Raw genomic sequence first — 22652 nt, forward strand, 5'->3', positions numbered from 1 at the left:
TGTGGTGGTCAGTGATATTGGAGCCCCACAGGGAACTGTCCTGTCTCCCTTCCTGCTCACCTTGTACACCACTGACTTCCAGTACAACTAGAAGTTCTCTGAGGACTCTGCAGTGGTCGGGTGTATCAGGGACGGACGGGAGGAGCACAGGGCCGTAGTGGAGGACTTTGTGGAGTGGGCCGGTAGAAATCACCTAACTTTGAACGGCCAAGACCAGAGAGATGGTGGTGGACTTCAGGAGTAGGACGACGTCTCCACAACCATTGAGAGTTCTGGGTGAGGAAGTGGACACAGTGGTGGAGTACAAGTACCTGGATGTCTCCATTGACAACAGACTGAACTGGAAGGCCAACATCAACATTAACTTAATTTTCTAATTTAATTTAATGTAATACATATTCCACTGTACATACTCCTTTCACTTAACTTAATATGTTCTGCTCTGGTATTTTATTTTATGTTATTCTTCTGCACTCTGTATATATTATGTATATTTTTAATTTCTCATTTTACTTACTGCTGCTATTCCCCCTTGGGGATTAATACAGTTTATATCTTTCTATCTATCTAAAGTTGATGATAATAATAGTGCTAATAATGCTCATAATACTAATAATATGGATAAGAAAAATAATAATAGCGATAATAATAATATCCACAAAAATAATGGTGATGTTCAATGATAATGTGATGTGATGATCCTGGTGATCCTTCACGGGTTCATTGAGATCGATCACAATCAGACTCACGACTGACTACATGGTAACGCCACACTTTTCATCCCCCAGTGCATGATGGGACCTGTAGTTTCAAACCGTTATATTAATTATTTACTGTTGATCTTTTTCGAACTACTTTATGATGAGCTCAACTCAGATTATTTACCTAGAAACTAAATAGTAAGGGGGCCCAGGACAGAACCCTGAGGAACGCTGAGAAAACCTCCTGCACACAACCAACTTGCTGCCCTTGATTTTGAAAGATTATGAGGCAAACAAAAGTACTTGTGTTGTGTAGCATAAGTATGTAGTAAAAGCGTAGTATGTGGGTAGTTTAGTATATGTCTAGTACTTGTGTTGTGTAGCATAAGTATGTAGTAAAAGCGTAGTATGTGGGTAGTTTAGTATATGTCTAGTACTTGTGTTGTGTAGCATAAGTATGTAGTAAAAGCGTAGTATGTGGGTAGTTTAGTATATGTCTAGTACTTGTGTTGTGTAGTATAAGTATGTAGTAAAAGCGTAGTATGTGGGTAGTTTAGTATATGTCTAGTACTTGTGTTGTGTAGTATAAGTGTAGTACTCGTTTTATATGTCTAGTCTAGTATAAGTGTAGTACTCGTTTTGTATAGTACTTGTGTAGGTTGCATTGTGTGGTAGAGGTGTAGTACTTGTGTTGTGTAGTACAAGTGTACTACTTGTTTTGTCTCCTCGTAAAATGTGAAACATTTGGTTGTCGTTGGAGGAGAGGAGTCCCCACAACGTGTGCACGCACACACACACACACACACACACACACACACACACACACACACAGGGTGGATTCCCTCATGCCCTTAATGGGTCGGCTTCAGTGTGTCTGTCTGTCCGCTGCAGCAGCATGTTTTGTCTTTATATGGATTCCAGCGCTCATATTTGTTTAACAGTCGCACAACACCAGAGAGCCCCCCCCTCTCTCTCCTCGCCCCCCCCCCCCCCCCCCCCCTCTCTCTCTCTCTCTCTCCTCGCCCCCCCCCCCTCTCTCTCTCTCTCCTCTCCCCCTCCCTTCTTCTCTCCTCCCCCCATTCCTTTCTGTCTCTCTCTCCCCCCCTCCCTCTCTCCCTCCCTCTCGACTCTCTGCTGCCTCCTGCTGGTGACGTCACAGCTTCACAGCCTCCTCACGTTAAACAGAGGACCAACTGAATGAAACCAACTTCACCAAAGACGTAAAACATGAACTGCACAGGAGTAGCAGCCCATGACGTCATAACTAAAAAGCATTAACTAAGTCAACAAATAGATATTCAATTCTGTTGATTTAATCTTGTTGTTTAACATCTTCTTGTCCCTCAACATATTTCTAGGCGGCGCTTCATTCATTCATTGCTCAGATTCATTAATCAGAATAATTTAAACTGTGATTGAAGACAATATGGTGGTTATTAACGTTTACATCCTCGCTGCACTTCATGTCCTTATAATCTGGCTGAGGTTAAATTAGACAGATAATTGAATTCAGTCATATCTTTATTTACACATTTGCTAATTTAATTTCAATTCAATTGGTCCGTCTACCAAAGAAGGAAGTGGACATAGTGGTGGAATACAAGTACCTGGATGTCTCCATCGACAACAGACTGAACTGGAAGGCCAACATCAACGCTGTGTACAAGAAGAGGATGAGTCAACTCTCTTTCTAGAGGAAACTTCGGTCTTTTAATGTATGCAGCAAGATGTTGGAGATGTTCTACCAGTCTGTTGTGGCCAGTGCTCTGTACTTTGCCATTGTCTGCTGAGGGAGCAGCATTGGAGCTGGTGAGGGCCAGCTCCATCATTGGCTGCCAACAGGAGCGAGAGGAGGACACTGAAAAAACTGTTGTTGGACAACTCGGATCACCCTCTTCCCCACCCACTGCAGGGACACGGAGAACCTTCTCCAACAGGCGGATGAAGCTCCGCTGTCACAAGGACAGATACAGGAAAACATTCCTGCCAACGGCAATAAGACTCTACAACAAAACACAACATAACACCTCTGGATAAATCCTCGTTTACTTGAACTACAACACTACTGTCTTAATTTAATTTTCTAATTTAATTAATGTAATACATATTCCACTGTACATTCTCCTTTTACTTAACTTAATATATTTGCTCTGCTATTTTATTTTATTTACTGTGTATATATTGTGCATTTTTCATTCTCACTTTATTTACTGTACTGCTGCTATTGCACACAAATTTCCCCTCGGGGATTAATAAAGTTTATATCCTTCTATCCATCAATCAAGCAGCTCCTTGGTCCGCCTCCACCAGAAACCGGATACGGGATGCTGCGGCTTTTATTCTGACAGAGACCGCCGGAAGCTCAGTGCGTGGTGGCGTCAACACTCTGTTGCGTCTCTGTTGCTGCAGACGAACCCAGCCTCATTCCGGTCTCTGGACCCTCTGGTTCTGATCCACAAACCTGCTGCTGATCCGGAGCCAACACGCAGAGGAGAGTCCGAGCCGAGCCGAGCCGAGCCGAGCCACACCGAGCCGTAAGAGGCAGACAGCAGACAGGCTGCTTCATCTCATAGCCGCCCGGAGTCTTCCTCCCGGTAAGAACGCGCGCGCACCGGTCAGTCGGTCGGCGGTCACACGTTGACCGTCCGATGAGCCACGCCCTTCCGCCCTCAGCTGTCAATTCACCTGCTGATCAATAATTCGATATCGGTGCTGTGATCAGTGACTCTAAAGGGCGCACACGCGCCTCCACATGTATGATGCAGGTGTGTTGGAGAGAGAGAGCATGGAGCATGAAGGTCACACTGAAATATTACAGTCACAGCTGATTAACGGTCAGCCCATTTGTTTTATATTAAATATGATAACTGTATATATTTCACAACCAGAAGCCATTTATTGCCACATATGGTACAGAGAGCAATTTGACTTGGTTCCTTAGTGTAATATAAGAATGAAAAAGAATAAAAATAAAATGGGCCCTTACATAAGCCCGCTCCTCTTCCATAGGTTACATTACATTATTACGTAGCGTAGCATTGTCAGTTGGCACAAGCATGTTTGTGCTATGCTAGCTGCTGGTGTATTTTAATGATTGTAAGTAACAGTGGACAAAATAACCTCAATCGAGGAATAGTTTAGGGAAATGTGTAAATAATTGTAATCATAGATATTAAAACAAGTGATTAGCCTATAGATGGACGTTTAATTAATGTAAAAAGCTTTTAATTACTATTCTATTATTCTCTGTGTTTTCTCTCAATATTAGTGTGATTTTCAGGATAATCTGAGCGACGATCAGTGACGCTCACCTGCGTTTCAGTGAGACGTCGCTGGGACTCGAACCAGCGAGGTGGATCCATCATGGCCGCTGTGGGCGGAGCTTTGTTGACAGTGCGTCTGTGTTTCCTGCTTCTGCCCGCCGTCAGTGGTCAGTTCAGAGGACATTTTCATACTGTTTATTTCACTATACAGTACAGGCTCATTTAGCCTAGCTTAGCACTGACTGGAAACAGAGGGAAACTATTAGCCTAGCTTAGCACTGACTGGAAACAGAGGGAAACTATTAGCCTAGCTTAGCACTGACTGGAAACAGAGGGAAACTATTAGCCTAGCTTAGCACTGACTGGAAACAGAGGGAAACTATTAGCCTAGCTTAGCACTGACTGGAAACAGAGGGAAACTATTAGCCTAGCTTAGCACTGACTGGAAACAGAGGGAAACTATTAGCCTAGCTTAGCACTGACTGGAAACAGAGGGAAACTATTAGCCTAGCTTAGCACTGACTGGAAGAGAGGGAAACTGTTATATGCAATATGATCAGTCTCCTCGGGACACACCTACATGAGAGACTCCAGATAGGGTTGCCACCCGTCCCTTAAAATACGGAATCGTCCGGTATAATAATAATAAATAAGTAATAAAAAGTAATAGATAATAAATAAAATAAGAATGAAATAACGCATCCGGGGTTTTCCCGTATGTTCCGAGCTGTCTTCAATGCAGCATCCTATTGGGCCGTATTGGGTGACACTCTGCCATCGTTGGTTTGATTGGCCCTGAACCTGAAATTAACCAATCAGAGTCAGAGGAGGTCGGGACTCTTGATGGAATGTCAATTTGAAAGAATGGAGGCCGTAGCGTCCCTTATTTTTCTGTACTAAAGGTGGCAACCCTAACTCCAGCTCCCATCATGCACTGCTGTGAGCTCACAGCACGTGAGTTACAAGAACACGGCTCACATTCCTGTTTTATCCAACTAATTCCTTCTGCAATTATCACACACAGACACACTCTCACACACACACAGACACACATTGACAAACAGACACACTGTCGTCAGCCAGTTTGTGTTCATCATGTGATTTGTTTGATAAGACACACACACATTCCACCTTCCTGTGTGCGTGTGTGTGTTACAGTAGACTAAACAGCGGTTGGGAGGGTCAGTCAGATTCCTGAGACGCCGCCGTGAAGGACTTTAGGATTCACCGCAGACGTTTGATCATTTGCACATCTGAAGCCAGATAAATGAGAGTTAATCCTGAAGGTGTGCTAGAGGAAAGATCCGGAAGGGTTCATCCTCTGGAGAGATGATCTTGACCAAAACACATTGTTTAAAATATGTTCATATGAAATATTTAGTGTGGATGCGGGGGTCTTGGACTTGGGTCTCTGTGGAGCTCTGAGGCCCGGGTCTTGGATTCGGGTCGGGTTCATAGTCAAAGCTCAGATCAGCTGTGAAGAGTTTGTGTTGCTCAGACTGGAAATCAGTGGAACAATGTCTTGAGAGACGAGATGTTAGGACATTGGAGTAATAGAGAGAACATCGGCCTGAGGCAGCTTCTATCATGTCATCGTCCTCTTGAAGAGAAGAGGCGTTCTGGTGTGACCCTGTTTCCAGAGACACACCGGTTAACCCTCTGTGTTCAGGCCTTCAGGAGGAGGACAGACACTGTGCCTTCACTGACAAGCTCCAGGGGGTGGAGCCTTTCAGCGGACCGGCCAATGAGCTACGAGGAGCTGTGCAAGACAACGGCACGGTCCACTGTGTCCCCGGCTCCCGCTGCTATGGATTGTGGGAAAAGAGAGCAGACGGGGAAATGCACCTGGTCAAGCAAGGTGAGACACACACAAACACACTTGTATCATAACATATGCTTTCAGATACTTACAGCATGCGGTTTTTCCCGTCCTCCAGGTTGCTGGACTCGCATTGGCAACCAGCAGGAGTGTCATGGCGACCGCTGCCTAGTAACCGCAACGCCCTCTCAGGTCCAGAACGGCAGCTACAGGTTCTGCTGCTGCAGCCGAGACCTCTGCAACGGCAACTTCACCGAGGCCCCGCCGACCGCCGACACCCCGGCGCTGAGGCTGCTGAAGGCAGACGGGCAGAGCGACAGACAGACAGGTGAGATGCTTCCCGTGCTAAGGTTAGCTTAGCTTGTCTTTCTAATAATGTTAACGTTAAACACCCCAGAAACATGTTGCTTAGTGGTTTCTCTCACCATGGAAACATGGACATACATGCTTGTTTTAACGTACTTATCTGTTTGTATTGTTAATTCTTGCATGTATATCTTTATCTTATTTTACTGTATCCTTCATTTTATAAGTCAAATTCCTCATGTGTAACACATGTGGCAATAAATGGCTTAATAAATGACTGTGTGAGCTTTGCTTGTGTCCCTGACAAGATCCAGATTTTCCAGGCTAACGTTAGCTTAGCGGGTTTCTCTTCTCTTAGAAACCTTTGGAAAACATTTATAAAAATCTAGTATGAAATGATATTTTAAGGAGACAATATAGTAAACCGTTAGTAGAAGAAAGATGAAGCTTAGTGATGTCGTCGTCATCCAACAGAGCGCGAGCGGCAGGAGGAGACGGCGCTCATCGCTCTGGTAATCGGTGCCATAGCAGCTGTCGTGATTGTGGTGTTGTTCCTGGGATACCGCACAATGAAAGGTGGCCTTGCGCACACGCACGCGCACACACACACACACACACACACACACACACACACACAATGAATTAAATAGTGCATTTGTTTGTGTATTCAGGGAAGCAGAAGCTTGGTCTGTCGGCTCTGGATGTGATGGAGGCAGCAAACACACACGGCGCTGTGGACCTGGATCATCTGCAACTACTGGAGGTACACACACACTCACACACTCAGTACCTGAACAGCTAGTCTGTAGTGTAGACATCATGATTAAATCATCCGGTTTTTTACGTAGACTGGCTCAAACATTATTTTCAAAGTTTAAGAAACCGATAAAAACAACTTAAATGTAAAATTATATAAGATTATAAATGTAACATAACACAGAAAAAAGCATATAAAGAAATATAACAAAATATACTAATGTAAAATGAAACATAATGAATATAATATTGTAGCGTCGGGGGGTCGAGGGTCACTCAGCACACGCGAATGGACGTTCTGGAATCCTTCATTTGGTTCTCCAGCAGCAGAGAACTTATCGGTACACTCCCTCGATACTCACAGACAGCAATAACAACAACATAGAACTCTTCTAGCCCCCCAAAACACGGGAACACCCGCCTCCCCCAATCACTGGCATGGACCGCAACTCCCCCCTGATTGGCCAGCGTGAGGGGAACGACGTGACACCGTACAGAACACCCTGCTGAACACATAAGGAACCACAAGCAGCTTTTCTCTGACGGCGCTCTCCTCCCTCCTGACAGCTCATTGGTCGAGGGCGTTACGGCACGGTGTTCCGCGGCTCTCTCAACGAGCGCTGCATTGCCGTCAAACTCTTCAGCTCAGCCCACCGGCACAACTTCTGCAACGAGCGCTCCATCCACGGCCTGCCGCTGCTGCAGCACCCCCACCTCGCCGGCTTCCTGGGCGCCGAGGAGCGGGCGGCGGCCGACGGGAGGCCCGAATTCCTCATCCTCATGGAGTTCTACCCACAGGTGAGACCCTCGAAGGCCGAGGATGTACACTGGAGGGCCAGAGGTTGAAGTACTACAATTAACTGCTCGGGGCCGTCTGACTCCTCCCATCCTGTTATTGTGATGGGAGTCTTCAGCCCCACTTCCTGTCTGGAGCCACTGAATCACAAACACACATATGGGCACACAGAGACACACACACACTCACACAGGGAGACACTCAACTACACACACATACACAAATTAAATCTTCATTATCACTACGCGTCATTCACTTACATAAAGAATGCTTGTTTATAACCACCTATGTTTATCTATACACACACAGCATTATTTATCTATTATTTATAATATACTGTCTCTCTGTCTCAGGGCTGTCTGTCTGGCTTCCTGTCTCACCACACGGTGGACTGGTCTACCTGCTGCAGGATGACTCACGGTGTGACGAGAGGACTTGCCTTCCTGCACACTGAACTCTACAAAGGAGGTATTATTCTCCTTGTTAGGGCCTGAGCCGACTATTGTGTTTTGAAGAATTCTTCTTCTTCTTATTTCTCCACTTTAATTTCACTTTTGAGGCCTTTATCATATACAAAAACTTGGCGTGCGAATCAGAAGTGCAAAAATTGGGGATAAAAAAATGACTCTCTAGTGCCCCCTGGAAGTGCTCCCTTTAGAGAGATTTTTTTCCTAGTTTCAGTGATTGACTTGAAATTGTACTCACCGGTTCTCTTGGATGTGCTCTACAAAAAAGTCAATCATGGTATGCAAGTGCGACTAACTAGATTTTCCACCATTTTGAATTTTTGTGAAAAAATGCGAACTCCTCCCAGGCGCTGGGTCCGATTGTCATGAAATTCTCAGGGAATGGTTGTTGGCTCAACGCCATCTGAAGTTAAAAGCTTGTTGATATCTCATTTTTTATCAAAGTTATGGACCAATGAAGTTTGTAAGAGGTGTGGCCTAATAGACATATAACTTCAAAAGTAGTCATAGTTTTTGCTCACCAAATGTCTAGAATATGTTCACATTAAGTCTACCCTGATTTCTTCAGAATATTTGAACACTAGGGGGTGCTGCAGTCATATGTCCCTAGGTCCCTGAGGGCTGTGTTGTCGGGAACCTTGTGCTCCTGGTAGGGTTACCCTTGGCAAAGTGGTCTCAGGCGAGGGGCCAGACTAAGAATGGTTCAAAAGACCTTATGAAAAAACGGAAGAGGGAAGGAGTTACCCGGCCCGGAGGAAGCCCAGGGCCCCCATTTTGAGCTGCTACAAGGGTGGCAGTGACAGTGGGGGCTTAGAAGGAACAGACCTGGGCGGCAGATGCTGGCCGACATGGAACGTAACCTCTCTGGGGGGGAAGGAGTCGGAGCTTGTGTGGGAGCGTTACCAGTTGGATCTAGTGGGGCTTACCTCTACGCACAGCCTCGGCTCTGGAACCACACTCCTGGATAGGGGATGGACATTCTACTCCGGAGTGGCCCATGGTGTGAGGCGCCAGGCGGATGTGGGGATACTCATAAGTCCCCGGCTGAGTGCTGCTACATTGGAGTTTACCCCGGTGGACAAAAGGGTCGCCTCCCTACGACTTCCGGTGGTGGGGGGGAAACTCTTGACTGTTGTCTGTGCATATGTACCAAACAGCAGCTCACAGTATTCTGCCTTATTGGAGACCCTGAATGGAGTCCTGCATGGGGCTCGAGTAGGGGACCCCATAGTCTTACTGGGAGACTTCAATGCGCACGTGGAGATGGACATAACTGGAGAGGCGTGATTGGGAGGAATGGTCTCCCTAATCTGAACCCGAGCGGTTGTTTGTTACTGGACTTCTGTGCCAGTCACAGATTGTCCATAACAAACACCATGTTCGAACATAAGGATGTTCATAAGTGTACGTGGTACCAGAACACCCTAGGCCAAAGATCAATGATCGATTTTGTAATCGTATCGTCTGATCTGAGGCCGCATGTTCTGGACACTCGGGTAAAGAGAGCGGCAGAGCTGTCAACTGATCACCATCTGGTGGTGAGCTGGGTCAGAGGATGGGGGAAGACTCGGGACAGACCCGGTAAACCCAAGCGTGTAGTGAGGGTGAACTGGGAACATCTGGAGGATATATGTGTCTACACATGGAACGACGGACTAGCTCTTTACTCTTTCTAGGATCATGGAGGGGGCTTGGGAGTATGCTCATCCAGTCTACATGTGTTTAGTGGACTTGGAGAAGGCGTATGACCGGGTCCCCCGAAAGAAACTGTGGGAGGTGCTGCGGGAGTATGGGGTGAGGGGGTCCTTGCTTCGGGCCATCCATTCCCTGTATGTCTAAAGCGAGAGCTGTGTTCGGGTGCTCGGCACTAAGTCAAAGGTGTTTCCGGTGGGAGTTGACCTTCGCCAGGGCTGCGCCTTGTCACCAATCTTGTTTGTGGTCTTCATGGACAGGATATCGAGGCGTAGTCGGGGGGAGGAGGGTCTAGAGTTCGGTGCGCTAACATGGCGCTATGCTAGCTAACATGGTGCTAGCTAGCATTGCACAAGCAATAACAGGACCAAAAGGCTGACAAGTGGCTAAAACAGCCAGTGAAAATCTCTCATGTCTTTAGATAGCTAGCTAGGCTGTCTTTGATTGCCTTTGTGGCACTGACTCATGCAGACATAATACTACTGGTATTTCTACTGCTATTAATACTTCAACAACTACTAATTGTACTACTACAACTAGTAGTACTACTACAAATGATACTATTACTATCACTTCTACTACTAGTATTTCTACTGCTATTAAAATGACTCCTAGTAGTAGTACTAAAATACTACTTCTAGTAGCGACTCTGCAACTGACACTACTAGGAAAAAGTACTACTAGTATTTCTACTGGTATTAATACTACAATTACTACTAATGTTACTACAAATACTACTATGACTAATAATATTAGTATTACAGCTGTTTCTACTGATATTGATACTAAACTAGCTACTAGCTAGCCTTTGTGGGTAGGCTTCACTTGCCTGCTTGGCCGTTTCATGCACAGGCACCTGCGGGCAGTCTAGGCCACACTCTTAAAATTACTGCAGAATTTTCTAGTTTATGTATATCCTCTCAGACCAGTATATATTGGTTCCTCCTTTCACAGCAGTATAAATACTGGTCACCCTCTCAGAACCAGTAAAAAGACTGGTCTCTTCTCTCAAAGTAGAAAGACAGGCCCCCCTCTCAGACCAGTCTGTATACTGGTTCCTCCTTTCTCTAGCCTCAGACCAGGCTTGTCTCTTCTCTTGGACCAGTCTATATACCGGTCTCTACCGCCTCTCCCCTCAGACCAGTACAAACCGGCGGTGGCCCACAGGGACGTGACCAGTAGGAACGTCCTTGTCCGGTCAGACCTTTCCTGCGTCCTTGCTGACTTCGGCCTGTCAATGCGGCTGACTGGAAGCCGTCCCTGTCACCACGGAGACGAGGACACCGTGGCTATTTCTGAGGTTAGGAGATGCGACAGCTGCAGGGGATGACTCCCGCGGGCTTAAGGGGGGGGGGTTCACCTGTGTGTGTGTGTGCAGGTGGGGACGGTGCGCTACATGGCCCCGGAGGTTCTGGGTGGAGCTCTGAACCTGAGGGACTGCGAGTCGGCGCTGAAGCAGGTGGATGTTTACGCTCTGGGGCTCCTCTACTGGGAGAGCTTCAGGAGGTGCTCTCACCTGTTCCCAGGTGGGTCTCAGCAGCGCAACGCAGTACTACAAGTACTCTGTGTGTAGTATCAATACTACAATAGTATTTTGAACCTGGTGTGTGCTCAGGTGACCCGGTACCAGAGTACCAGCTGGCCTTCCAGGAGGAGCTCGGGAACCATCCCAGTTTTGAAGAGATGCAGATTCTGGTCGGCAAAGAAAAGTTCAGACCCAAATTCCCCGAAGCCTGGAAGGACAACAGCCTGGTGGGTGTTCCTGTCCTCCCCCCACCCGTTCAGGCCTGTCCTCACCTGTACTGTCCTTAACTCACCTATTTGGACCCGTCCTGTCCTCACCTTTGCTCACATTTCCTCATATGAGATGACTCCGCCTGTTGACATGATGAGGCGTTTCTTTCTCAGCAGTTGACTTTTCCTTTGGGTGAACTTGTGGTACCTGGAAAACTATGTACACTCAAAAAAATAAGTCATTGGAAGAACTCAATTTATTTGTGTGCAGGATTTCCATCCAATACATATGTGTAGACCCGACTCAATCTAAGAACATTCACAAAATAGGATTAAATAGATTTAGTCCAACTCATTTTGATCAAATTCATCTCAAATGACTAGATACCATTAATCAAATATAAAAAAATGTTGTTCGTTCAACTCAATCTAAACTCAAAAAGTAAGTCATTGGATGATCTCAATTTATTTGTGTGCAGGATTTCCATCCAATAAATATGTGTAGACCTAACTCAATCTAAGAACATCCATGCAATATGATTACGTTGAATTAGTCCAACTCATTTTATCAAATACTAAAACAATTATTTTATTAAACATTTCTTATTTGATCCCCTATTAAGACACATGAAACATAATGTAGTTAAAGCGTTTTTATTGCAAATTCTCAGTCAGAACTGACCATCCAATACAACAAATACAAAATAATAAACCATCTCATCAGGAAATTAATTAACAAAAGTCCAAAAATGATCAAGTGCATTGTGTATTTCAATGATTGACAATGTAAATTAATATCAACCTCAAATCCAGATCCAAACCGCATTCCTTACACATCTGCGTGCAGAATCCTATAAAGGAGAACGGGATAATTAGCACACATCCAACTAAACAAATGACAGTGAAAAGCATTGCGCATACAGACTATTGCTTACTATCATACAGAGGTTTCCATCAGAGCCATGGTGATGCTGAGCAAACTACAAAAGATGAGATACATGTATTAGAGAAGTGGAATGCTGGAATACTCCAAATGTCACAGAGAAGTCAATGTTTTAAAAAACTTACAGGTGAAACATGAAGACTGAACTTACCTTAAGAAACATGCGCTGCTCTAGCTAGCGCTAGTCAACGTTAGCTAACGTTAGCTAAAGCGGCGAATGTTGGTCTTGCTCTGAAGCCGTGGTAAGTGACAGGGAAGGACGCTGACAGGGACTGACTCCCCTCGTGGTTTTGAAGATGACTGACCTCTGGTCATGATGCTAAACACGCTCAGCTAACTAGCTTGAATGCTGCCAAATCAGACTTTAGTAAAATGGAGCGGAATTTCCCTGGTTTAACTTATTAAGAACGTTTCACAACTTGTGTGCAAGCGTTATTTAACAACGTAACAGTTGACGTTACTTACCGAATACGGATTTCCACCCGAGCCATAAAAAATGACGTTGCAGCCAATTTCAGTCAGCAGAACGACGCTAAAAGCGCAGAATGTGGCACATGTATCGTTTTTTTGAGTGAAGTCGTAGTAATGTCAGTGGTACTCTGTGTACTTGTGAGCTTGAGTACTCGTGTACTTGTAGGCCTTGCGCTCCCTGAAGGAGACGATGGAGGATTGTTGGGATCAAGACGCTGAAGCTCGTCTCACTGCTCAGTGTGCTGAGGAGAGACTGTGTGACCTCACACTGCTGACTACACACAGCTTGGTACACAACCAGAGGTACACGCAGACACACACACACAAAAGGGACACACACTGTCAGTGGCGGCTGGTGGAATTATTTTTGGGTAGGGCCAGCTAATCAATTTCAGTAAACATCCCCAGTATGATTCAATGCAAAAAGGTATAAAAAGGTATCACCACTTCACACAATGAATTATTTTTGATAAAATGTCCCTGTTTTCATCCATGTGCTCTATTTGTGTCCTCACCGCAGTCCTGTGTGCGTTGCAGCTGGGTAGCGATGTTAAGTTTAACACGGCGACGTGACGGAGTTTATCGCTGCGGTCAACCAGCCTTCCAAACACAGTCAAGCCCGCACGTTATTCACGCTGCGCCTTTATACTGGAGCGTACGGTAGTGGTGTAATCCGTGTGTCTCGCTATTCTCTGTAGTTTTCTTCGGACAAGAGCTTCATGTCCCTTACTCGCGTATCTGTCCATGCTCGATTCTGTCCCCGTTGATTTAAAAAGGGAGCATGGAAGCTGAACATGGCGTTAGCGCGTAGCTAACTAGCTAGCTAAACGTCCGGGCTGCTCGTGGTTGCTCTTATTAGGTTGTTAAAACGGCGCCTCTCGAGACTCGATCCAGCCCCAAGAGCGCCGCGTAGGGCGGCAAAGGGCCCTAAACTGAATGTAATTCAGGACTCTAAAATTATATTTTAAGTCACTCATTAACTGCTTCTTATGGTACGTCCACACCGAACAGGACTACGTACAAAGTCTATGCACAGAAGTCAAACGCCCAAACGCAGCAAAACGCAAAGTTGAAATATTCCATCTTTGCCAACAAAACGCTGGGACGCTGCGGCGCGATGCTCCCCATCGTCCTGCAGACACCCGTATCCCGAGCTGTACAATACATCCTCGTACCTTTATTGCGACCGGTCCGGGAAAGATCTCGCACTTTTAACAAACAGCATACAGCCATATATGCATTTTTACAGCATCCCATCACTGCACTGAATTTAGTACAATAAAGTGTAGGGTAATTGTATTGTTAAACGACACACTGCTAAATATTAAGTAATATAAAGGACGTTTGCTCAATGATTTGTGTGTCTGGCTCTTAAAAGAGCCGTTTGGTTGTGCTTGAGCATACGATGTCTCTCCAGGGGACAGTTCCGTCGGCTTGGAAGTATAATGTGAAGGGGGTGAAGTCCGGTGCCCAATCCGAGCCAAGGAGCTATCAAATGGGCTAACGGCTAGAACCATGAACCGGCAGTCATCCAGACGCAATTCCTGTAGAAGCTGTCTGCGCCTACGGATGCTTTAATGGAGGAAAGTAGATCTGTTTCAGGGTGATAAACCACGCCCCCTCTCAGTCGCCTTGGCCGCGAATACGCGATACATGCAAACTGACCACACATGTACTCCGAGAGTCCTGCGGCGCGTTTAGAGCGTTTGAGGTGACGCGACACATTCGCGTCATGTTCGGTGTGAACGTAGCATCGGACCCGCCGTTTTGGGACCTGGCCTGAGCTCAGTTGAGACAAGCGGCGAGGTGGACATGCAGGAAAAGCCTATATTTTGCACAGATATCTTACAAATATTACTGGGTATATTCCATATTTCAAATACACAAATATTAACTATTTGTTAAATGTACTTTTATTATAATATATATATATTTTTGTGGCTCAAGGTGGGGCCACGACCCATGGCCCTCTATGGACCAGCCGCCACTGCACACAGTGCACTAGACAACCAGAGGTACACGACTACACACCCATATACAGTAAAACTGATATCTCTCTCAGGAATCGGTCTCAGGTCCGGTGGCCTTCTCCGGTTGGCGCCGCCTCTACCGACATTGAGGATCTCAACGTGGGCGTGGCCAACAATCTCCTGGGAGACGGTAACACAGCAGCGGTTGTCAAGACCACCATGAGTGCAGCAGAAGGCTGTGAAAACCGAAACGCCATCAACTATGAGCGACTGCAGGCACAGGTACCACCTTTCATCATATTTATATTCATCCATTGTCAAACCGCTTATCCTGCAAACAGGGTCGCGGGGGGGCTGGAGTCCATCCCAGCCAACTTCGGGCAAGAAACGGGGTTCACCCTGGATTGGTCGCCAGCCAATCGCAGGGCTACACAGAGACATTCACACTCACATTCACACACCTCCGGGCAATTTAAAGTCCCCAATTAACCTGATCATGTCTTTGGACTGTGGGAGGAAGCCGGAGAACCCGGAGAGAACCCACACAGACACGGGGAGAACATGCAGACTCCACACAGAAAGGCCTCTGGGCGGAGTGGAATCCAGGACCTTCTTGCTGTGAGGCCACAGTGCTGACCACCACGTCACCGTGCCGCCTATCATATTTATATATTTAGTGATATTAAATCATATCTATTGTATTTATTTTATGTAATTGTATTTATATATAGTAAACTATATTTATTAAAATACATTGTAGACTTTATTATACTTTATTATCTAACTATATTTAACCTTATTTATTATATGTCTCTCTATCTGTCTCAGACTCGATCATCCACATCAGATATCTATATGTTTTCCAACACCACCCTGACACCTGCCTCCAACCTCTGCTCGATTTTTGAGCCTGGTAAGTCTCACACACAAAAAAGCGCATACACACACCAACATGGATGTGTCTTGTTAATCTAGAATGGACGTTTTCCACAGGAATTGAATGTGCCCCTGATGCAGGTGTCCCCGGGTCCAAAGTCCTGGTACATCTGTCCGAAGAAGACCTGGAGGCCGTGAAACTGAAGCCAGAGGAGGTCTCCATCTTCATGGTCTACTGAGCAAGCTAGGTGTCCCCACAGCCATTACACATCTTTCCCTGTCTCCATAGGTCCGGAAGAACCTGAGGGAAGGTTCTGACGAGATCCTGATGGAACATTCACAGAAGCAGTTTGGCCCAACTGAGCAAGAGACTCACAGCCTGTCGCACAATCAGGTCTGGAGGCTTATAGCACTACTACTACTTAAAGTACTAATACAGTTATGATCAAAAGTTTACATACACTTGTAAAGAACATTCAGATTTTTCTCTGATAGTGATTGGAACAGATACTTCTTTGTCACAAAAAACATTCATGAAGTTTGATTCTTTTATGACTTTATTATGGGTTAACAGAAAACGTGACAAAATCTGCTGGGTCAAAAATATACATACAGCAACATGAATATGAACATGAACATGACTCAATGAAATGAGCTTCATAGCATGGCCTCTTAACTTCTTGTGAGTGACTACAGCTGGTGACTTCTCTGAGGCCATTTAAATAGGGCTCATTGGACACAAACGCCCACAAACGCTACAATGGGAAAGTCAAAGGAGCTCAGCATGGATCTGAAAGAGCGAATCATTGACTTGAACAAGTCAGGAAAGTCACTTGGAGCCATTTCAAAGCAGCTCCAGGTCCCAAGAGCAACAGTGCGAACTAGAAAATACAGCAGAGTGTGGCCTAGACTGCCCGCAGGTGCCTGCGCATGAAACGGCCAAGCAGGCAAGTGAAGACTAGCCACAAAGGACAAAGGCTAGCTAGCAAACTAAAGACATGACTCATTTTATTCTGGCTGTTTTAGCCACTTGTCAGCAGTTGGGTCCTGTTATTACTAGTAAAATGCTAGCTAGCACCATGTTAGCGTCATGCTAGCGCCCCCCCCCGCCGTCGGCCGTATCGTCGCCTCAACCCCCATCGTAGCCCCGCCCCCCGCCATAACGTCCGCGCTTTGCCCCCCCCCCACCCAGCGTCTGCCGTATCGTCGCCCCTCACCCCGCCGTAACGTCCGTGCCTCGCCCCCCCCCCACCGTCGGCCATATTGTCCTCCCCATCCCCGCCTGTCGGATAGACTTGCATTACAAAAGAAAAAAAGAAAGCAGATAGGTACGTGTGGGATTCGAATCCGGGTCCTCCGGGTGCATGGCACTGTTTTGTCACTGCCACGATCAGGAAGAACATCATGCCTACCGTCAAGCACGGTGGTGGTAGTATTATGCTGTGGGGCTGTTTTGCTGCCAATGGAACTGGTGCTTTACAGAGCGTAAATGGGATAATGAAGAAGGAGGGTTACCTTCAAATTCTTCACGATAACCTAAAATCATCAGCCCGAAGGTTAGGTCTTGGACACAGTTGGATGTTCCAACAGGACAATGACCCTAAACACACATCAAAAGTGGTAATAGAATGGATTTAGCCATTCTATGGGGTTTTAGAATGGCCTTTCCAAAGTCCTGACTTAAATCCCATTGAGAACATGTGGACAATGCTGAAGAAACAAGTCCATGTCAGAAAGCCATCAAATTTAACTGAACTGCACCAATTCTGTCAAGAGGAGTGGTCAAAGATTCAACGAGAAGCTTGCCAGAAGCTTGTGGATGGCTACCAAAAGCGTCTTATTTGAAGTGAAAATGGCCATGGGACATGTAACCAATTAAAAAATGTATATTGTTGACCCAGCAGATCTGATCACATTTTCTGTTAACCCATAATAAAGTCATAAAAGAACCAAACTTCGTGAATGTTTTTTGTGACAAAGAAGTATCTGTTTCAATCACTCTTATCAGAGAAAAATCAGACTTGTAGAAATAACGGAAAACTCAAGAGAGCCATGACATCATGTTCTTTACAAGTGTATGTAAACTTTTGATCCCAACTGTACCTTTCTGAATGTGCCATGTAACATTGCTCCTGTCCTACCTATAGGTGAACTCGGTCCTGGATCTCCAGGGTGAACATGGGGTCGTAGGTTGGCTCGACTCTCCCCCCTCCTCCTTTCAGCCCTTTTCCAAACAGCAGAACCCGCCTCACAGGCCCACCAGTCTCCAGCTGCTCCCCAGAACCAGTGACGCCTCTTCTCGACTTAACCTGGGAAAGCTCAAGTCATACCACAGACAGGTATAGGAGGATCTACTAACACATGAAGCTCTGACTTCACTTTGAAGAACTGAAAGGTGGATAATTGATTGAAACCCAAATCAGGACCTTACTAGAGTTCTAGAGTTATTTAAGGCTTTGGTGTTTTTTTGGTTGATAATCATAGCTTCAAAATAATTAACTTATGTTTAGTTGTGTCACTAATCCATAACTTCCTGTATTTCAGGTGGAAACAGGCGTTGCTAAAATGAACACTGTGATGGTCGCCATGCCTGTAGCACCCATTCAGGTAACCACGGTGACCAAAAACATCAGCGCAAGAGGCGCCCTCTCCCCTAACGGTCGGGTTTACTCCAAGGTGGACCAGAACAGCTACAGCGCCAGTGTTCCCACCTTGGTGACGAGCGGCATGACGGGAGAAGGTCAAACCAATCAAGCCGGTCCACAGCTGGAGGAGGAGGAGAAGATGGAGGACCAGATGGTCGGATGTGACAACCTGAACCTGCTCAACTCTTTGGACGAACACAAACCACTGTTGAAGAGAGAGCATCCACTGGCCGAAAGAGAGCTTCTTCTCCTTCCTTTTCATCATCGTCATCATCAGTCACAAATGGGCATAATAGGGTCGGGTCAAGGCTCAAACTCCAACAACAACAACAACAGTGCGGTGCCGGCATCCAATGTGACAATCCAGGGTTTGAAGGTCACACATAAGAAAATGATTGGTTCAGAGGTCCACCAAGGTCCAGAACCAGAGCTACGCCCAGCAAGTCAGCAGATGAGTGAGTCTCCGGTTTCAGCGGACCTTGACCCAACAGCAAAGGATAGAGGTCTTGATGCATTCCCATGTGTCCAGACAGCCTGTTTTGCACAACCAGCACCGAGCCCTGGATCATCCAGAAGCCCAGAAGCTCACCTGGTCCGCTCCATTACCACTGCACTGGTTCCAGACCGTAGAAATCAAGATTCTTGCTCAGCTCCAGTGCCGGCACCAGAGGGCCCGGGATCTCCAGTTTCACAAGACCCAAACACCTCATCTTCAACAGCTCTGTTTCTGAATGCCTTGACCCATGGTCCAAAACTTCAAGCTCTAAGACCTCCAGTTTTACATCTGGAAGCTCCAGTAGTGAATCCAAAAGCTTCAGTTTTTGAGGTTAAATTTCCAAAACCTGCGGCTCCACATAGTCCCGTCTCGGATCCAGAAACTCCAGGTGTGCTGCGGATCCAGATGGGAAAGGCCCGAGCCAAGAGGCCTGAGCGTCCCCTTTCCCTGGACCTGTCCTGCATCTCCTCAGGTGAGTCCAGATGAAGTACTGAAGAACCAATTAGTTACTCACATCCCTCCTTAAACATGTTCTACCTGTGACTTTAACTCATGTTGCGTTCCCCTCGACAGATGACGGCAGTCTGAACTCTTCGGGAGAGAAAATAAAACGTCGCGTCAAGACTCCGTACACCCTGAAGAAATGGCGTCCCGCCTCCTGGTTCGTCTCTACAGACACAGCTCTCGAAACGGATTTTGAGTTCTACCATTTACCTTCCGGTCCTCATGGAGCAGGAAGCCTCCCCAAGATCAATCAGTCCAAATCCAGCATGGCAGTGTTTCTGGTGGGAGGCGGAGGCACAGCGTGCACAGCGACCACAACCTCCGAACCCGACGGAATGACCCGCTTCTAAAAGAAGAGCACATTTTGTTTTTTTCTTTACTTCTTTCCTTCTATTTTATGGTAGAAAATTGAGTGAACAGGACACCTCCAGTAGTTTGGGGGCTTTACCCGGGAAGAGATTTGGGGCTTTTTGAGTTATCAACCAATCCAAACCAACCTATCAGGCCAAAATATCCACACAATGTGTTGCAGTAGGAGGCCAGACATCTACGAGAGAGGAACGCACGTTATCAGCCTCATGGGTAAAGTTGTTCCCCAGGAAGGGTCAAGGCCTTACCTGGAGCCAGTAAGCCACGCCTACTAGTAACAGCAGCCAATCACCTAGGAGCATTTCCTGGACATCATGGGCCTTTACGCTACAGGATCCAAGCTGAAAGTCAAGAGGATCAATAGAGCATCAGACACAGCCTCTCCGTGATAGGCCTTCCTGGGATGCCAAATACAGCCACTTATAGGTTTGACCCCGATAGTGTCAGTAATCCGGGCCAGGTGGCTCCTCCCAGCTAGATGTTCAGGTAAAAGCCATCAGTAGCTTGTTGGTGAAGATCAGGTCTTCCACTGTATTTTGAAGAACTTTAAACAAAAGTTAGCATTATCTAGAGTTTCTACAAACCATACTATATTAATCTGGGTATTTATTTTGGAATCTGTTGCTTTCAAGCTTTCAAGCTCTACTATGCAGTCAGCTCATATCACCACGTTCTTCACCTGCTGGGAGGAGAGAGGAAGTGGAGAAGATGGAGATGAGCCACGTTCCACCGGCCTTGTGACCTGCGTGACCTGCTCAGGAACCATTGGCAAGAGCGCTCTCACGTTTTAAATCTTTATTTAGTGTATGAAAAGATGAGATTATATCAGAAGAAAGATGGAACCCAGAGTTAAAGCACTCATATATTCTCAGTGGGTCTAAGAAAGTACCACGAGAAGAGAATTAAAGATCCTGATCTTCGAAAACTTACTATAACTTACTGGCTCTACCTGCTTGCCATCCAAAAGCTGTTGGACCCAAAACAACTTTACATAAATTAAAATCTAAACAAGTGATTCTCTTCTTTGAAAAGTGGATCCATGAAACTTATAATTGTATGGGTGTAACACCGGTGTGTTGGTCTTGTCATTTCCTGTCTTATGTTGAAAGTCTGTTCCCTCCTCTCGTTTCAGATCGCTTGCCCTTCCTCTCGTATCACCTGTCCAATTACCCGGATCCCTGATTGTGTCCACCTGTTTCTCATTATCCTCATGTGTTTATTAGTCAGCGTCTTCCCTCGTCTTGTGCCGAAGTGTTTTCGTTCCCATCGACTTCGCCAAAGCCATTCTCGCCACGATCACGCCAAGATTAAGTTAAGATTATTGTTGCCTGTTGTTTGATCTTAGTTTTTGTAGACCGGGTTATTTCCTCCGGACGGAGTGATTTTGAGTTTGTTATATTTCCCCTCCCCTTCTTGAAGGACCGTTTGCCCAAGAAGTACTTTCGTTAATTATTAAATAAACCTCTTTTTTTTGAATCCTCTGCATTTGAGTCCTGCCTTCCATCACCCGCCTGACAATGGGATTATTTACGAATGCATTCAGATGCAGATTTCTACAATATCAAAGTTTGGCTTGACATTTTACAAAAGAAAGAGAAAATAAAATAGACTAAAATAAAAAAAAGACTAAAATAAAAGTTGCATTTTCTGCCTTTTCATATTTATGTTCTGAAATGGGTTTTTTTAAATGCTAAGTTGATCTTTTGAAGTTATATGTGTCAAAGCTCTAACTGATTCTTAAAACGTGCAATTACAGATATTATACTTAATATTTTATTATATTACACACACAACTTCTGTATCAGGTCATGTTTCTCCTTTACCTCAACATACATATAATCATTCTTTTGTTTTACCTTTAGTGTATTTTAACATACTTTTTAAAATGTATTTGTTTTCTTATTTTTGTATTTTCTACCGTTTGTACTGTTTTTAGATATGCAAATGATGTACATACAGATGTTTCACATGTGTGAAGGCAGATATGTTGGTTTAGCTGGTTAGCTGGCTCTGGTTCATCTAGTCGGTTGTCAGCTAGCCCTGGTTTAGCTATCCAAGCCTTTCTAGTCTTGCTCTGGAAGCCGAATGTTTAATCTTCACAGTATCGGAGTACACTTTGTGTGATCAGATATTCAGCTTGAGAGTGAATCACATTTTCTCCTTGAGGTCAATGTGCAATATAACAGACAGCATACATAGCTAGCTAGCGATTAGCTAACTAAGTATGCAACCAGCTTAGCGGGACTTCTCTTATCGTCATATCTAACTAATCCCAAATCTAAAGTGTGTGTGCTCACATTTAGCTTCCTGCTAACTGGTTCTAGTGAGTGGTCTGGATCGTCCCTTTAAAGTCACGGCCTGTAGCTCACATAGCCATCAATGCAGAGGACACATTTAGATATAACCATGTTCAGCATGGTTATATCTAGGAACACACTTGCTTTTAAGCATTTTATTTCTGACATCTCTTTGTCTTCTAAGCTCTGCTGCTCCGTTACTGTTTAATATTCATTAATACATATTTATCTATGTATGTTGGTGCACATTGTTGTTGATAAAACATTGTAAGTGATATAAGTCTTCTGGGATCTTGTTGAAAATGTTGTGTATTACTTCAGTATAATGTAGATCGTTTAGACTTGATGCAAAGACTCATCACAAGTTACGCCTTTATTATAATGTAACTATAATGAAACTAAACTATGAAATTAAAAGTTCAGAAACAACATGGCCAAGTTCATTAAGAATTCTGTGTTTGTGGCCCATTTGTATGAATCTTTGGCACTTCACTTTCAGATTCTGTAACCAGATCTGGCTCTGAGTCACTTGAATTGGGATAGTATA

At 45.3% G+C, this 22652-nt stretch overlaps 1 protein-coding gene and 1 long non-coding RNA gene across 8 annotated transcripts; one reads left to right on the plus strand and one right to left on the minus strand.

Moving 5' to 3' along the window:
• Positions 1-3065: 3065 nt before the first annotated feature.
• Positions 3066-20804, plus strand: LOC120833691 (bone morphogenetic protein receptor type-2). 7 transcript variants are annotated; one of them, XR_013453060.1, is made up of 21 exons: positions 3066-3295; positions 3970-4131; positions 5634-5822; positions 5902-6111; positions 6564-6665; positions 6740-6852; positions 7413-7643; positions 7995-8109; positions 10940-11100; positions 11179-11326; positions 11416-11552; positions 13115-13251; positions 15011-15200; positions 15747-15831; positions 15912-16009; positions 16084-16188; positions 17942-18133; positions 18339-18401; positions 18471-19407; positions 19509-20294; positions 20441-20804. XR_013453060.1 is itself a non-coding variant. In XM_078091033.1 (20 exons), the coding sequence occupies exons 2-20, from the start codon at positions 4065-4067 to the stop codon at positions 19787-19789; spliced, it is 3561 nt and encodes a 1186-aa protein (XP_077947159.1). In that variant the 5' UTR covers positions 3066-3295; positions 3970-4064; the 3' UTR covers positions 19790-20804. The 7 variants fall into 7 exon arrangements, 5 of the variants coding, with proteins under 5 accessions (XP_077947159.1, XP_077947160.1, XP_077947156.1 ...); XR_013453059.1 differs by having other exon boundaries at positions 18339-19407; positions 20441-20576; XM_078091033.1 differs by having other exon boundaries at positions 19509-20804.
• On the minus strand, positions 4146-6015 carry LOC144388807 (uncharacterized). Its single transcript, XR_013453068.1, has 2 exons — positions 5876-6015; positions 4146-5769 (listed from the first exon to the last, which is right to left on the minus strand). It is a non-coding gene; the product is annotated as an uncharacterized LOC144388807 (long non-coding RNA).
• Positions 20805-22652: the final 1848 nt, after the last annotated feature.

This window comes from Gasterosteus aculeatus, chromosome 16 (genome assembly GCF_964276395.1).
Source record: "Gasterosteus aculeatus chromosome 16, fGasAcu3.hap1.1, whole genome shotgun sequence".
Lineage (NCBI taxonomy): Eukaryota > Metazoa > Chordata > Actinopteri > Perciformes > Gasterosteidae > Gasterosteus > Gasterosteus aculeatus.

What these genes read in the sequence shown, in the direction of transcription:
- LOC120833691 (XM_078091030.1), top strand. Translation starts at nt 4,065, where the DNA reads ATGGCCGCTGTGGGCGGAGCTTTGTTGACAGTGCGTCTGTGTTTCCTG. An exon ending in GGGATACCGCACAATGAAAG is followed by an intron (nt 6,666 to 6,739) that starts GTGGCCTTGCGC and finishes TGAATTAAATAG; the next exon opens with TGCATTTGTTTGTGTATTCA. An exon ending in ATGAGCGACTGCAGGCACAG is followed by an intron (nt 15,201 to 15,746) that starts GTACCACCTTTC and finishes TATCTGTCTCAG; the next exon opens with ACTCGATCATCCACATCAGA.